This window comes from Macrobrachium rosenbergii, chromosome 9, assembly GCF_040412425.1.
Source record: "Macrobrachium rosenbergii isolate ZJJX-2024 chromosome 9, ASM4041242v1, whole genome shotgun sequence".
NCBI lineage: Eukaryota > Metazoa > Arthropoda > Malacostraca > Decapoda > Palaemonidae > Macrobrachium > Macrobrachium rosenbergii.
In genome coordinates, this window is record NC_089749.1 from 42,097,615 (window position 1) to 42,113,974 (window position 16,360).

Below are 16,360 nucleotides of genomic sequence, written 5' to 3' on the forward strand. Positions count from 1 at the left end.
TGTTGCAAATGAAGGTACATGATTGAATATTACTAGAATGTAAGAGTTTTAGCTTACAATTGCGTTTTTCGACCATTTCGGTCGAGTCAAAGTTGATCGAAGGTTGAAATTTTTTGTAGTTGACGTACGGTACATCCACTCGGCACCCAACAGACAATTTTAGTTGACGTATGATACGTCCAATAGGCGTTTAAGGGTTAACAAGGCCCGGGTTTGCAGCATAACACTATTTATAACCTCCTACTGAAGAATGAGATACTTCTGCTGGAGAAGATACAAATGAATGGCTACGGGAGACTAGCCAGTGGAGGGGGCAACCCAAAAAGGAGTCATAAATCTCCTCAGTACCTCCACCACTTTAAGGTTCTGCTCCTAAGTCTCTCTAGACATGCCAGAAGGCCTGCAATAGGCCTCCTACAGAACTTGAGGGCTGAAAGGATCCCCAAAAGGTATAAAAGACCTGTGAGAAAGTACAACTTGTACCAATATATCCTTCCTTATTGCCTTAAAAAGAGTTAGGCTTGGAAGATGACCCAAAAGAGAAACCAAAATAGCTACCATTTCCTGTGCAGAAGAAACCTTTTATGACAGATAGGAGCATAAAGCTGCGTTCACACCAAGGGAGTCGTGTCGAGTCGCGTCACGTCAAGTCACGATAATTCATGACGTATCAAGAATCGCCAACCCAGTTTTAACACTGATCTGTATGGGCCTTTGAAAGAAACCGTTCATACCGAATGCGTCAAATAACATCACATCAAATTGCATCGCATTGCTTGAAGTCACAAACAGAGCTGGACCTATTTTTGATGTCAGTCATAATGAGTCTCATGTGCCGTTTGCAAGTACAGTAAACCCCTTGTAAACAGGATGCGTACCGCACCCCCCGCAAATAGCTAAATTCTGCAAATACTTAAAACCCCTCTAAAAACACTTAGAACTGCCTATTTTGATAGTTTAAACACAAGAAAAACCCTCTAAAAATGCTTATACCTGAGTATTTTAATAGCTTTATCACAAAAAGTGCATTTACTCATGAAAATACGAAAATACAGTAATCAGTGAATATTTCTCAGTGAAAAATACCGCGGATGGGCGAATTTTCCATGAATAATGGGTAGAGACGTTCCACAGAGAAATCCGCGAATACGTGAGTTCGCAAATCATGAGAACGCGAATACAGGGGGTTTACTGTATGCTGGTCGAACTACTAATAAATTTGGTTTGGGGGCGCCCTGCTGTCTATGATGCCTGTGACCCCAACCACCATTATAGTGACTTCATTTCAGTTTATGGAAAGAAGTTGCTGCTGCAATGTCATGTACAGGTAAAAGACAACAGTTTCATTCACTTTGAACCATTTATTATGCTTTAAACAATATATTTTGCTTATATATTACAATAAACTATAAGCTAACCTAACTTTGCCACTCAAAATAGCCAAAATTATCAATATCCCATTTCTACCCACAGGCCTAAATTTTATAATAATTATGTAATTTGTTCAGTTAGGTAGGTTTTCCACTTTTCCAGGTAGTCTAATATACTGTACTAAAAAACCTGATATTAAAGGTTTTTACATGGTTTACACCTCAAAAATAGATGTGGAGCTCTCCAATCCTTGATCTCTCTCTCTCTCTCTCTCTGAATAATCATCTAAACTGTCATTATTTGTTCAGATGATTCACCCAGATTCAAGGTTTATTTTTACGTTTGTGACGACAAAGCCACAGCAAAGCATTAATTTTAGCAAGAGAATATGCACCCACTCTCAACAAAACCTATTGTGGCACTGTGGCAACATAAAGATAAAAAAAAAGTATAGACCTGATTTATTGACGTAGTAGGTTGACGCATTTGGTATGAATAGCATTTCGTCAAAATGAACTGCATCAAATGAATTACTGTGACTTGACGTGACTCTACTCGACATAACTCCCTTGGTGTGAAAGCAGCCTAACTTTTCTCACTTCAAAACCAATTAGAATATTCACCTGTAGCATCAGAAATGGCTTTGACCATGCAAGTCAAATCTTGAACATTCTTCCTTGGTAAAATCCTGTGGGTGCCACAAACACTTCAAGCTTGCACCAAAACTCTCTAACTGGTGCTACAAACTCTAAGCTGGCACTTCAAACACTCTAAGCTGGCAGTACAACTTCTCTAATCTGGCACAGATAAGATTTTATACTGAGAGAAAGTTCAGTAAGAGATAAAACTTCAACAATCTAAATGGAGACCTGGGTAACAAACTCTGTACAAGCAAGTCCAAAGCACTTTGTCAGCCTCCTGAGTGCGTCTATTCAAAGGAATGAGACGCACAAAAAACCCAATCTTCGACAGAAGACAGTTTAAGCTCTGGTAAGGCACGTGTATCATATGAGGCGGCTTTCCATGACTTCAAAATAAACAAGAAGACAAAAGCTGGCAGAATTAAAAGAAATTTTATTTGAAGGAGAACGCTTAGGTTCTTCAGTTACTTAATGGGTGCTGTGTAGTGTTAGTAGATGGTTAATGTCTGTGAAAGTAACTATGTTTGTTGATTTTGTAAAGATGTTCATTAATTTGATTTGATTTTTATTGAGCCATTATTCACATACCTTGGCTAATAATGGACTTTTCTCCACAGGAATAGTTGTAACGTAAGTTTACAAAGAAAGCTCATATAAATGACAGGTGGAGATTACAAAGGAAAAAATATGTACCTGGAATCCAGCACAATTGAAGAATTTGTAGAACTGCCAAAACAGGGTTAAATATTTAAGAGGTTTTACAAAGGATTAGGATCAACCGTTCAGAAACAGGGACAGGATAATTAAAAGATTATACAAGGGGGTGACTGACAACCAAAAAATGTTAGTACAACAAAATAATTCTCTTTTTTTTGTAATCAATAACAATTTTTGCAAGATGAATGTTTTTAAAAAATAAAAAATTATATTAAACATACAAACACATGGAAAATATATATAAGGTAACTAATTTTGCAATTAAGTCAGGGATTTTATCTTTTAGGTCATTCTTGAGCATTTTTCTAATACAGGGGTCCAAATAATACATGCCAGGGCTCAGGTCCCTCACTGATTTGCAAAGGGAGAAGGAATGAGTTCCCCCTTGCTTGTGTATGCAGGCCAGGGTGGGCCTATTGTCCGAGTGTACAGCAATGGTCTTTTCTCGAACTTCCAAAGCGAAGGCTTGCAATTCGAGACCGAATGCAGTCAATTCTCTCACGTTTATGTGCCAACTCTTCTGTTCTTGTGTCCACTTTCCGGAGACTTCCTTGTCCCCCTAGGAGAGAGCCCCAACCTAAGTCAGACACGTCTGCATAGAAGTTCAGGTCAGGGTTCTGAGGAAAAAGAGACTTCCCTTCTAGCAGCCTGTTTTCAGACCTCCACCAAAGCAGGTGCTTCTTGATGTCCTGGGTTATTGGAAACACAAACGAGTCCACATTTTTCTTTCAGCCCCAGTTGTCTCTGAGATAAAGCTGGAGTACTCTCATGTGAAGTGTCCCCAGGGGGACAAACTGTACGATGGAAGCCAATGTTCCGAGGAGGACCATCCACTTGTTGGCCAAACACATCTGGAGGGAGAGAAACTTGTCTATTGTTTTTAGACAGGATTCTAACCTCTTGAGAGATGGAAAAGCCCGAAAAAGACAAGAATTCAGACTCATTCCCAAATATACTATCTGTTGGGAGGGAACTAGTTGAGACTTCTGAAGGTTGATCAAAAGCCCCAAGTCTTTTGTTAAGCAAAGCATCTTTTGAATGTTCCCCGTGCAAGCTTCCTTTGTTGGAGAACAAATGAGCCAGTTGGCCAGATAGAGTGCATTGTTGACGCCCAGTAGATGAAGCCAACCCACTATCGAAGCAAGAATGTGGGTGAAAACTTGAGGGGCCATTGAAAGTCCGAAGCATAGGGCTCAGAACTGGAAAATCTGGTCCCAGAAAACGAATTGGAGGTACTTCCTCGAGTCTGGATGTATGGGGACATGGAAGTATGCATCTTGCATATCTATGGAGACCATCCAGTTCCCCTGACGAATGGATGCTTGTACTGAGCGATTCGCCTCCATTCTGACTTTTGTCTTCCGTATGAAGGCATTCAGAGTGCTGACATCCAGCAATGGTCTCCATCCTTCAGAAGACTTTGGAACCATGAACAGGCGATTGTAAATCCCCTCTGATTCTACATCTGTGACTTCTTCTATCGCTCTTTTCTGAAGAAGGGCAGAAACTTCCTTTAGTAGGGCCAAAAACCCTCTTGAGCCTATCGAATAAGGAGTCAAGGAGATGGGTTTCTTGACTAAGGGTGGAAAGTCTTTGAAGGGAATATAGCCGTTCTTGAGCACTTCTACGACCCACTGTTCTGCTCCTCTCTTGCTCCATTCTTCCCAAAGGAGCCTGGCACCCACTGCAGCACAGGGAAAACCCTCCTTATTTTTTGGATGAAGGTTTGGCTGAAGACTCCTTGATGGCCTTGGAGGAGAGTCAGACGTTAGATCTAGGCCTTGACTGATATCTTTGCCTGCCCCCACAAAAGGGCTGACGCTGCAAGGGTGAAGATGACTTGGCAGTGAGCGAGATATTCTCTCTAGCACCTTTAGAGGACTGAGCCAGGAGATCTTGTGTTGACTTCTTTTGCAAGGCTGAGGCGATTCCATTAACCACCGATTTTGGAAAAACGAAGTCACGTACTACGGAGAGAAGAGAAGGGCCGATTTCTGCACTGACGTGACCCCTTTGGAGGTATAAGAGCACCAGAGCTCTCTCATCTTTAAGATGCCCATAGAATACTTAGACAATTCACGAGAAGCGTCTCTAATCCCTCTATCTATAAAGGATAGGATGCCTAGAAGATCCGATGAGAGGTCTGCAGGGACAAAAGGATAGTCCTGGATTTTCTTGGCCAGGGTGCCTACTGCCCAATCCAGGAAACTGACGACTTCAAAATCTTTGAAGATATTCTTCAGCAAGTGTCAAGTTCAGCGGAAGGAAACATCACCTTAGCTGCTGCAAAGGCAGACCTATGGGAGGCTTCCATGAGACCCGAGAAGTCCCCCTGGCCAGAGACAGACAAACCCAGGGAGGGAACTTCTACGGTAGCATAATACGAATATCTCCTTCTCAACAAACATGAGGGGAGTTAACAGAATGCGCCTTCCTTTTCTCCCTTGTCCGCTAACCAACACTCCACTTCGTTCATAGCCTTCTTAGCCGAAGTAGAGAGTACCAATTTAGGAAGCTTGGAAAATTCCGAAGGAAGATTGCTCATCTGAAAAGCAGAAGCCAGAGTAGAAGGAGCCACTGGTGAGAAGAAGTTAAGAAAAGTGCACAGCAGAAAACACAAGACAGCTGAATACGCAATAGTAGGCTTCTTCCGGATCCTGAGCCTCCTCCTCGGCTGACAAAACTTGAGACATGGGCGCATCTACCATGCTAGCTGGAGGAGGTTGTGGTTTCAAAAAATTAAAAATGTCATCTGGACGCTGTTGTATGGGAGCCAGAGCCGGATCTACAACAACTGGCGTGGCAGAAGAAGACATTGTCGTCACATGACGAGAAGAGAGAAGATTGGTCGCCGATGGGAGCTCGGGAGCTACTGGAAGCTTGGGTGCAGCTGGGCGCTCGGAAGACACACAGCGCTCAGAAGCCAATGGGCGTTCAGACGCTGCTGAACATCTGGGAGCTACTGGGCGCTCTGGTGCCGGTGGCTGCTCCAACGGCAATGTGCACTTCGGCGCCAATGGGCGCTCCGGAGCCAACTGGAGCTCGGGCCCTTCTGAAGGCTTAGAGGTTGAAGGAAAATCTAAATCTGAAACTGCTATACTGCAAGATGCTGAAGAACGTCTGGAGGAGTGGGTGGGAGCTTAAGGACGCTCTGTCACCGAAGCGCGCTCAGAAACGGTGGGTAGCTCGGGCGCTAATATGCCCTCGGAATCCAACACAAGACACTTGGCAGGAGAAACCTCTGGTGAAAAACGCTCTGGGCTGTGCCAAAAACTACACGAGGGCTCAGCCTCTCTAACTTTCTTATGAGGCACCTGAGGGGTGCTAGACACATTCACTACAGACCTCTTCAGTGGTCTGGATTCATTCTTAAAGCGCCACTGGGACCTGCAATCAGGAATCGACGCTCTGGAACTGGAGTCAAGACAGTGCGCATCCGAGAAAATGCCTTTCCAACAGTGTACTGTATTGTCGTCACCTGGGAATCAGCTACAGGGGTGACTGATGGGGCGACTACCCGTGGGCAGACCCCATCAACCTTCCTTGGGCCTCCAAGGGACAGACAGCCAGCATTTCCACTAACACTTAACTATGAGCACTTCGTTCACGGTTCATAACTGGGACATAGTATGCATTAACTCAAACTTATGATCAAATTTTGCTTCAAGGGTGGCAACGGCACTGGGGTCGGAAGAATGAGAGCTGGGTACGGGAACAGGTCATATAGCTGAAGAACTGGGATTCGGTGAGAAGTCAAAATTTTCCACTGTCTAGGGTTCCAGTCAACACATTCAGCACAAGTCAGATCTACAGAGCACACTTGACCCCTGCAACTAGAACATACAGTAGGCAAATCGTATTTGGCAGAAGTCAATCTCGTCGGACATCATCAAAAGCAAGTTGAAAACTAAGTCTCAAAAGGAAAAACAAGTCAAAATTCTGAAAACTGTCTTAATAAAGAGTCAGCTTGACTAAATAAATGCCAAAAGACAACCAAAAGAATTGAAAATACTTCACCAATACTTCAGGAAAAATAACCAGTAAAGCCTAAGAAAATCCAAAATTTAAGCTGCTGCTCACAGCCTTCGTTAAAAGCAGGCAGAAATAAATTGAGCCTTCTTGCTATCTTGTTCCTCTCCTCCCCGAAAGTGGGCGGGGCTGACTACTTACACCAAAACAAAACAAAAGGGTCACTACCGCGAATTTTCAAATTTTAGCTGCCGGTTAATAGAAATTGATAGCTATGTACTGTAATTACTTATATAAAATTATAAAACTAAAAGGTCTTAAAAACTTCTGACAAAAAGCTCATTTACTCACAAGTCAAGAAGGCAAAAGAAAAACAAAGAAACCTAAGTCACTAAAATAAATTTCAATATTGGCATATAAAGCATGGGAGTGCACCAGTATAGCCTACTTACTTTTACGAGTATCCTGACTCATCTGTGCAAGGGCATTCACATCCAGCGAAAGGGAAACACTGTTATTCAGTCGTGCAATCAAGGTGTCTAAAACTTTCTCAACACTTGGCACTAAAATGCCTAGGTTGTGAAAAACCTGCAATGCTGTTCCCACCTGAAATAAAATCAGTACAGTATGTAAAATACTAAACAGATTTCAGGGTATGAAAGAAAGAGTGTATTAGTATTAATGCCTCAATGCAGCCTATGAACACCATACCTATGATGCTTCTATTCTAACAATGAATAAGTAGAACACTTTTTTCTGCATAAAGAAAAGATTCATATATACAGTATTACAAGAAACAGGGCAATTTACCACTCATTATTCATTTAATTTTTTTCTTTTCAAAAGTCCAAACTATCCAGCTTCCCTGGCTGAATGAACATATCATACTGTAAAAACATCTACTATGTGCAGTAAAAGACCTCCCAGAATTAAAAGAGCAAATTACACCACCAACAAATCTCATATGACACAAAATACTTTCTTTGGAAATAATATGCTCATACCTGAGTCTGATTCTGTGCTTCCATGCCTCTATCCATCATAACTACAGCTTGCTTCTCAACATCCGAACGAGCCTGTCGGACTAACCTCTGATCCCGTTCTAAAACATCTAGGCCTGTCAGGTCAACATCACGTCCTAAGTGATCTATAATTGGAATAAAAAACAGAAAGATTATTTCAAGCCTAGACTATACAAAATCAATCTTCACAGTGCAGTACTTGAAAGCAAAACTTATAATATCTTCACCTTCACCAGTGTGATACATTACTAAAATGGTATTTTTTTAAAAGACTTCAGTAAGTACAGTCACACTTCGAACTTACACGAGGTTAGGTTCCAGAACCCCTCGCGCAGGGTGAATTTTCGCGCAAGTTTGGCATGGTCTCTAAAAATGCTAATAAATACTTATTTCTAAAGTTTAAACACTAAATGTGACCCTAATCATTCTCCCAAATTATTAAGTTAACTTTGAAATGAAATTAAAGTTACTGTAATTTAATTTAAAAGTTAGCTTAATACATTACTCTTAAAAAAGGGATTTTGACAAAGGAAAAATCTATTTCTGGGGGAAGACCTGTGTCACCCAGTGAAATTGGTTCCAATTAGCACATTTCAAGGTATAAGAATTGCTATATATACCAGAGAAAAAGCTATCTAGAATGCCAGGGTTACCACCCCCAGTTCGCTCATCTAAAATAGACGTCAATATACACAAGGGTGAGCTATTACCACTACCACAGGCCTTCATCCAACAGACTTCTCCATTCTCAAAGTCCCAAATGGATGAATTCCATTCTCAAAGTCCCAAATGGATGTGCCGTTATAATGCCCGCTCACCCACTAAGCGTCATCACGATACCGCAACGTCATCCCAAAATTAGCACCCACCAAGCTTGGTATATCAGCTGGGTGGGAAGGAAGTGCAGGGATGGGTCACTGGGTGACACAGGTTTTCCCCCAGAAATAGATTTTTCCTTTGTCAAAATCCCTTTTCTGGGCTCGACCTGTGTCACCCAGTGAAATAGTAACAGAGAATCAGTCATACAAGAGCTTGGTGGTAAGCCTCAAAGAATACTTAATAGAGCTAAACAAAACTAAGAGGCACACAGTTAAAATTAACCAAACCAAGACATTTAAGGCTAACAAAATATGACCAACTACAAGGTAACTGCGGAACAATACTTCCTGTAGCAACTGTGGAATATTTAAGAGCCTCTAGAGACTTAAGACAGTGGCGTTTAAATACTGTTAGTGATTTCCAGCCCGTATATTTTAAAAATCAACAAAATTCATATTATGGAAACAGTCAGTTGAGGTGGCCACCGCACGAACATCATGAACCCGAGGTACTGATTCCGGGTTTGCTTGTTTAATGAAATAAAGAATTTGTTGTCTGATGGCCTTAGGAAACATTACCTCCACTTTCCCCTAACAAAAGGGGGCCTTGAAGTTCTTTTACATGTCCTATTTAAATAGGTTCTTAAAGTATTGACCAGACATAAAGACAGAATCTGTGGAGGAGGAATAATCTTCCAAGGAGACCATCTATTCTGTGGATCTTCGTCCTTTGCTGGAAAACTGGGGTCCGGAAATAACAGAACTTCACCTGACGGGAGGAACTAAAAAAACCGCTCTCTGATGGTTGGCAACGCTGTGCGGCCTAAGGTAAAAGTTGGTAACACTGCTTACACTCATGAAGAGACTGAAAGTATTTGGGAGAGCAGTTTCCCTGGCTGGAAGGGGGTGGGAATGCAGTGTGGGATGGATGGAGAGGGATAGGCAATCATCTGACTTTGCTAGAGCTTTTTTTGTTTTATGTTTTTACATTATGCTTTCCCCATTTCGTCAGAAGAGCTCTCTCGCACTGCTCCTCCTGGACTGACACCCATGGAGAGCTGAACGTGTTGCCCAGATCCTCATCAATAATGGATGCACAAATCGGGAGGTAGACAAGTGCATTAGAGGAGCCGTGAACAGATGGTACCATCAGGAACCTCGCCCCGACACCTCTAATGACATCAAAGTTTTTCACCAAAGATAACTCCATAAAGGATATAAAGAAGACGAACACGCCCTCAGGACCATCACTGAAGGTAACATCAGCCCGTCCGACCCCGATAAGAAAATTAAACTCATCATATTCTACAGGAATAAGAAAAACAGCAGCCTGGTGATGAGAAATAACCTGGCCCCCCCTCAAGCAGGATCCCTTGAAGAAAACAAACATAGTCTACCGATACAAATGCCCCGTCCAAGACTGCCTTGGCTCTTACATCGGTATGACTACCATGTGCTTCTCCAAGAGAATCTCCTGTCATGCCCAAGAGGGTGCCATATTTAATCACGCCAGGACTGCTCATAACCTTAGAATAAAAAGGAATGACATTATCCCCAACACTGAGATAATAGATAAAGCCACCGACCATCGCCGCCTGCGCCTCCTGGAAACCCTACACATCAGGAGAGAGAAGCCGAGTCTCAATACTACACAGGAGACCTTCCTCCTCCTGGCATCGGTGTGAAGGGCAGCACCTACTGGCACCCCAGATGAACGAACCAATCAGGAACATCCACTTACAGGCAGCAACCTTATGAACAATTCACTCACTTACATGCACCCTAGCACACACGCACGCAAGAGCGCATACAACCATCACCACTCAAGAGAGGACATCAAGCTGGTCGAAACATGTCGACAGAAAAAGTACTGAAAATACCAGAGAGATGTCAGAAAAAAAAAGGAAGAAATACCACCGAAAATACCATCAGGAAAATCTACAGATTTACATCCCAGGTTTCAGTAACCTGCTGTAATGCTTTAAAATAAGGAATTTCTTTTGTAACAAATACGCTGTTTCATCAATCAAAATATGAACATTGGACAATTATTGACTAATATTGATGTGTAAAAATGCGAATTATTAGAAGAATTGAGAAAACTCAGTATCAAATCAATTCAGAAATGCAGCCATTTTATTCAACAAAATAATAATAATAATAATAATAATAATAATAATAATAATAATAATAATAATAAATAATAATAATAATAATAATAATATATGAAGGGAGTAGACCCTCTTTTTAAACAGGTCTTATTAAAAGGATGGTTGTATTATGCAAATTTATCTTATATAGAATCTTTTCTATCCTCCTCATGATTATTTTTTCAGGCTCAGCGATGTTAGTCAGTAACTGGCCGATATTCATGTTGGAAAAGGACAGTGTGCGGAATATTGGAAGTCTTTTATTAAAATATCCAATCAGAAATCGTTCGTCTGGGTTCAGGTTCTATTGTCCTTTTCCAACATGAATATCGGCCAGTGCCGATATTCATGTTGGAAAAGGACAGTGTGCGGAATACTGGAAGTCTTTTATTAAAATATCCAATCAGAAATCGTTCGTCTGGGTTCAGGTTCTATTGTAGGTCTTCCAATATTCCGCACAGTGTCCTTTTCCAACATGAATATCGGCCAGTTACTGACTAACATCGCTGAGCCTGAAAAGCGAATCATAAGGAGGATAGAAAAGACACTATATAAGATAAATTCGCATAATACAGCCATCCTTTTTAATAATAATAATAATAATAATAATCTGTAATTACAGTAAACCTCCCATATTTGCGGTCTCAATATTTGCAGACTCATGCATTCACGGATTTCTCTGTGGAACGTATCTACCCATCATTCACAGAAAATTCACCCATTCGCGGTATTTTTCACTGAGAAATATCCACTAATTACTGTATTTTCATATCATTTTCATGACTAAATGCACTTTTTGTGATAAAACTATTAAAATATTCAGGTATAAGCATTTTTTGAGGGTTTTTGTGTTTAACCTCTTCCCGCTCAACCCGTGTATTCTCGGGTTTAAGATAACCGTCACATTTCAGTAAGCCCGGTATACTCGGAATTCTGTTATCTCTTTCCTAGCAACTCCCAGTAAACTGGCTGTTGTTTATATTAGTCCTCTACTATAGAAAGCCATTTTCTATGCATATAAATGCCTTCTTTTTTAGAAAATTGTAGCTACCTTGGCGCAAGTTGGCCGTTGGAGACGTAATCCTTTCATCAGGCAGGATTTCCATTGTTTTTTGTGGATTTTCTTTTATTATTATTGATATAACTATCATGAGTAGTGAGAGTGACAGTGATACAGAGTATTATGATGGAATGGACGATTCAGGGAGTGAAAGTGATGGTGATATGACATCAGAATACTCTGATACTTCAGATGAAGATGATGATGATAATGTTCCTGATAACCAAGGCTGGCAAAGAATAACAATTTCGGATGATAAACCACCCTCTCTTCCACAACCTGAATTTCCCTTTATTGGTGATAACATAATTCATCATGTATATAATACTGAAGATGATGAAGAAAATACATATATTCAGTATTTTGAGTCATTTCTTGATGACAATATTTTAGACATTATTGTTACAGAGACGAACAGGAATGCTGAACAAAAGTTGTGTGGAAAATCAGAAACAGAGAAAAAGAAATGGCATCCAACATATCGGGAAGAAATGAGGATTTTCCTTAGTGTTATTATGCTACAGGGGATTGTAAAGAAACCTGAAGAAAGCCAATACTGGTCTACGATGCCTTTGTTACATACACCAATTTTTGCTAAAATTATGCCACATCGCAGATTTTGCAAAATAAAGCAGCGTTGCATTTGTCAAATAATGAGGATTTTGACCCTGCCACTCATCCTTGCCCAAAGCTCAACAAAATCTGGAAGTTTTATAATAGCATTGTTAGCAAATTCAAAAGTATGTACACGCTTGCACAAAATGTAACTATCGATGAAAGTCTTTTACTTTATAAAGGACGTCTTGGTTGGGTACAATATTTGCCACTAAAAAGAGCTAGATTTGGGATAAAATATTTCATGTTGTGTGAATCAGAATCAGGATACATTTGGAATTTTGTCATTTATACAGGTCAAGGAACAATGTTTGATAATGATTATGAAGACCTTCCCGTGTCTTCAAAAATTGTTATGACGCTGATGAAGCCATTACTGAAAAAAGGCTATTGCCTTACAATGGATAACTATTATAACTCTCCCCAATTAGCAGATTTACTGACAGAAAATGAAACAGACGTATATGGCACTGTCCGTGTTAGTAGAAAGGAAATGCCCTCTGGTTGAAACGAAAAAACTGCAGAAAGGCGGTATGGTGGCTTACAAAAGAAGAAAAGTAACAGCAATAAAATGGAAGGATAAGAAAGATGTTGTATTACTTTCCACAGTCCACAACACAGAAATGGTAGAAGCAGAAAAAAGAGGAAAATTGGTGAAGAAGCCTAAATTAGTTATGGACTACAAAAACACAATGGGAGGGGTTGATAAAGTAGATCAACTTCTCCAGGATTATCCTCTTACAAGAAAAAGGAGAAAGGTATTACAAGGAAATATTCTTTCATATTGTCGACTTCGCATTGTGGAATTCCTATCTTTCGTATCTCAAATCAGGAGGAGAAGCAACAGCTCTAAAGTACCGTCTTCAAGTGATAGACGAGACAATAAAAAAGTACCATACACCTAAGATGTCATCAAAAGTAGGACGACCAAGTAGTGTACCTCACCCTCTTCGTCTTACAGAAAGGCATTTCCCAGCTGTCGTTTACAGAAAAGAAAAGTAACCCCACAAGACAATGTGTAGTTTGTAGCAGAAAGCGAGATGCAAGTGGAAAAAGGCTAAGAAAAGAAAGCAGATACTGCTGTTTAGTGCGTGATGTAGCACTGTGTATAACTCCTTGCTTTAGGATATATCACACGGAGGATAACTTTTAGGAAAAGATGAAAGAATTTATTTTATTTTATCATGTTCTTTACAGGAGTAAATACATTTATTTTCAAAATATGAAACTGAAATAGGTAATAACGGAAAGAAAAGTATTATTCATTATGATGAAGGTAAAACCTTTCATTTCAATTTGTCCTTTTCTACTACTTTTTCATAAAGGCAAGAATCTTTTTCTTTTTGTGATAATGAAACCTTTTACATTTTCTATTGAAAGTATTATATTTTTGTCATCATATTTTTTCTTCTATGTTAGTCACCAGGCTTTACTTGATCATATTGCTTTTTTTCATAGATGCAAGATTTTTTTTTTTTGTAATAAAAATTTGCACCTTTTATTTTCTTTTGAAGATCAGTTATGGTATAAAGTTTTACATTTATCATGTGTAATTATTTTGTTGTTATATTGAAGAATTATGAAAGAATAAAAATATAGATGAAAATGCAATAAATATATTCATTTGTTATTTTCCTTGTTTTTTATAATTTCCAAAACTCAGCCTTGAGAAGTTATGTAATAGTTGAAGACTATCCTGACAAAAAAATATTTTTTTTTGAAGAAATATTCAAGGTGATTTATCACTTTAGCATATACTTTAGAAATAAACAATAAAAAAATATGCTTCATAAAGACTGGAAGTTGGGATAAAAAATGTGAGAGGGAAGGGGTTAAAGCCATTCAAAACTCATCCCTATCAAGATGTTCTCATGCCCTCATGAAGTAAATCAAAATGGTTATGTTGCTGCCATGATTTATAAAATTTACTTCTTTCACAATACCTTGTCAAAAAATACCATCACTATAGGAATCTATGAGGGGAAATTCCAAGGTGAATCCTATACTCAGATAATTATCAATATAAAATAGTTAATCCAAGTTTATGTATCAAAATTTCTAAACTTAATGGACATGCCAAAAGAATCTGCTACAATATGGAGGACCCTAATAGGGGATACTGCCTACAGAATACCCTGTGAAGCCCACTACAGGTGGTATTAGACATTAGCAGCAACCCTTCAGTCCAGTCAGACACATTGGTTTTTACTTTTCAGACACTCCTATTAGTCTTTTCCTAATCATACTTTCTCAGTGATAATTTGCTTTAATATTCATTCCTTATTAATAAATACATCCTTTGTTTGGGTAAGCCCTTGAAAGTTAGGAAATGTATCTCTGCATTGTGGTTTAACTATTTAATAATGATAATGCTGTAATTAATTACACGATAGTCAAATGAGGTCAAAATTATATTTTATATTATTTGACTATCATAATAATTATATCATTGGAAAGCCATTATCAAAATGATGTTTTGACAATGGCTTTCCAAAGATATACCACGTTTGTCAAAAAAAAAATATGAAGGACAGTCAGAATAGCACAACATACATTTTAACAGCACGATAAACATGAGTAAGAAGACCCAGAAAATCAAGGAAAATGGGAAAGTAGAAAGCCTTGACCAGAAGGGAATGCAGGCACAAAGTAAAGATGAGAGTGGAGAAAAATTTCATATCTAAACTCATAAGGGGTGCTTCTGGTGTAAGACTGACAACGATGGTAAAGAAGCAGGATAACGATGAAGAAGATGAACAGCCACTGGGAAGTGAGTAAAGTGAAGGAGTAAAAAGTCCAAAAGAGAAAGAAATGTTGGTCATGCTTCAAAGGAAACTACAGTACAAAGAATCTCTTATGGGTGAAAAGGTACAACATCGTCTTTATCAGTTATGAAAGTGTAATTAAGAATGACTCTAAATCTACATTTACCTAGTTCACTCAGACTGATGGCTGCTTTTGTTATATCTTTAGGCTCACTGGATAATTGTTGCTGGAGTCTTTGGGAGAGCATGAGGCAACGAATCACACGCCGGAGGAGCTCGCATGTTGCTTGAAGTCTTCCGAGCACTAACGTGTGCCTCTCTAATCTCTGGTATGGATCAACAACACGGACTCTTAGCCTCTCAACCCCAGCCAGAAGAGTCTGAATATATAAGATAAACAACAGATAATACCTTACACATGTAAATATACAATGCATCCCGATAAAACTGCCCACTGATGTATTTTCCATTACTAATTTGTAATGTACAGAGACCAAACATCACAAATTGAATGGCTTTATTTTTGGTGTTAAAAACAAGCACCCAATATCTACTCTTGCCCTTGAGATCAACATCAGCTTCTTTGTTCTTAAAATGTGATATTAGTAATTAATCACAACACACAACTTCATTTTACTCTACCAAATTCCTCAGGAATATTATAGTCTTCTATTACTGATGGTTTATTCTGAAGCGTGTATAATTCTTTCATAAAAACAGAAGAAACTGATTACTAATGAATAACTTTTCCACTCTGTGCTAATAAAAATCCCGTGCAAGTTTAATGCATAGGTTAAACTTACTATAATGCAACCATATTTAAGAACTATAAAGCTCTTACCTGTATTCTAGTATGCATAGTATTAAGAACATCTTCAAGAGTTTCCACACCTGTGGCTTGAGAGAGCAGATCTTCATAATGGTTTCCTACATGGCATTCTATCTCTCTCTCAAGATGATTAATTCCTAGCAAAAATACTTCAGTCATTATACATGTTAGGAAAATAAGTTTTTCTTGACAAATGTTAGGAAAAAATAAGTTTTTCATGGCTAATGAAACAATCAAAGATCAAAAAATCGAGCAGCTTTAACCACATGAAATACTGTTTCCCATAGCCAATTTCATTTTATCTTCTTTAAAAGCACTGACAAGTTACTGAATAGGATAAACACATGGAATGTGCTGAACCCCCAATGATTGCTTTTTTATAGAAATGGTACAATTCTTTTTA

At 39.2% G+C, this 16,360-nt stretch overlaps 1 protein-coding gene across 1 annotated transcript in view; it reads right to left on the reverse strand.

Annotated features, from left to right (window-relative positions):
* fws (four way stop) overlaps positions 1-16,131 on the reverse strand; it is a 100,180-nt gene extending 84,049 nt beyond the window's left edge. Inside the window, 4 exon segments of the mRNA XM_067108952.1 lie at positions 7,151-7,304; positions 7,703-7,845; positions 15,295-15,508; positions 15,970-16,131. Coding sequence (XP_066965053.1) covers positions 7,151-7,304; positions 7,703-7,845; positions 15,295-15,508; positions 15,970-16,116 — 658 coding nt within the window. The 5' untranslated portion in view covers positions 16,117-16,131.
* Positions 16,132-16,360: the final 229 nt, after the last annotated feature.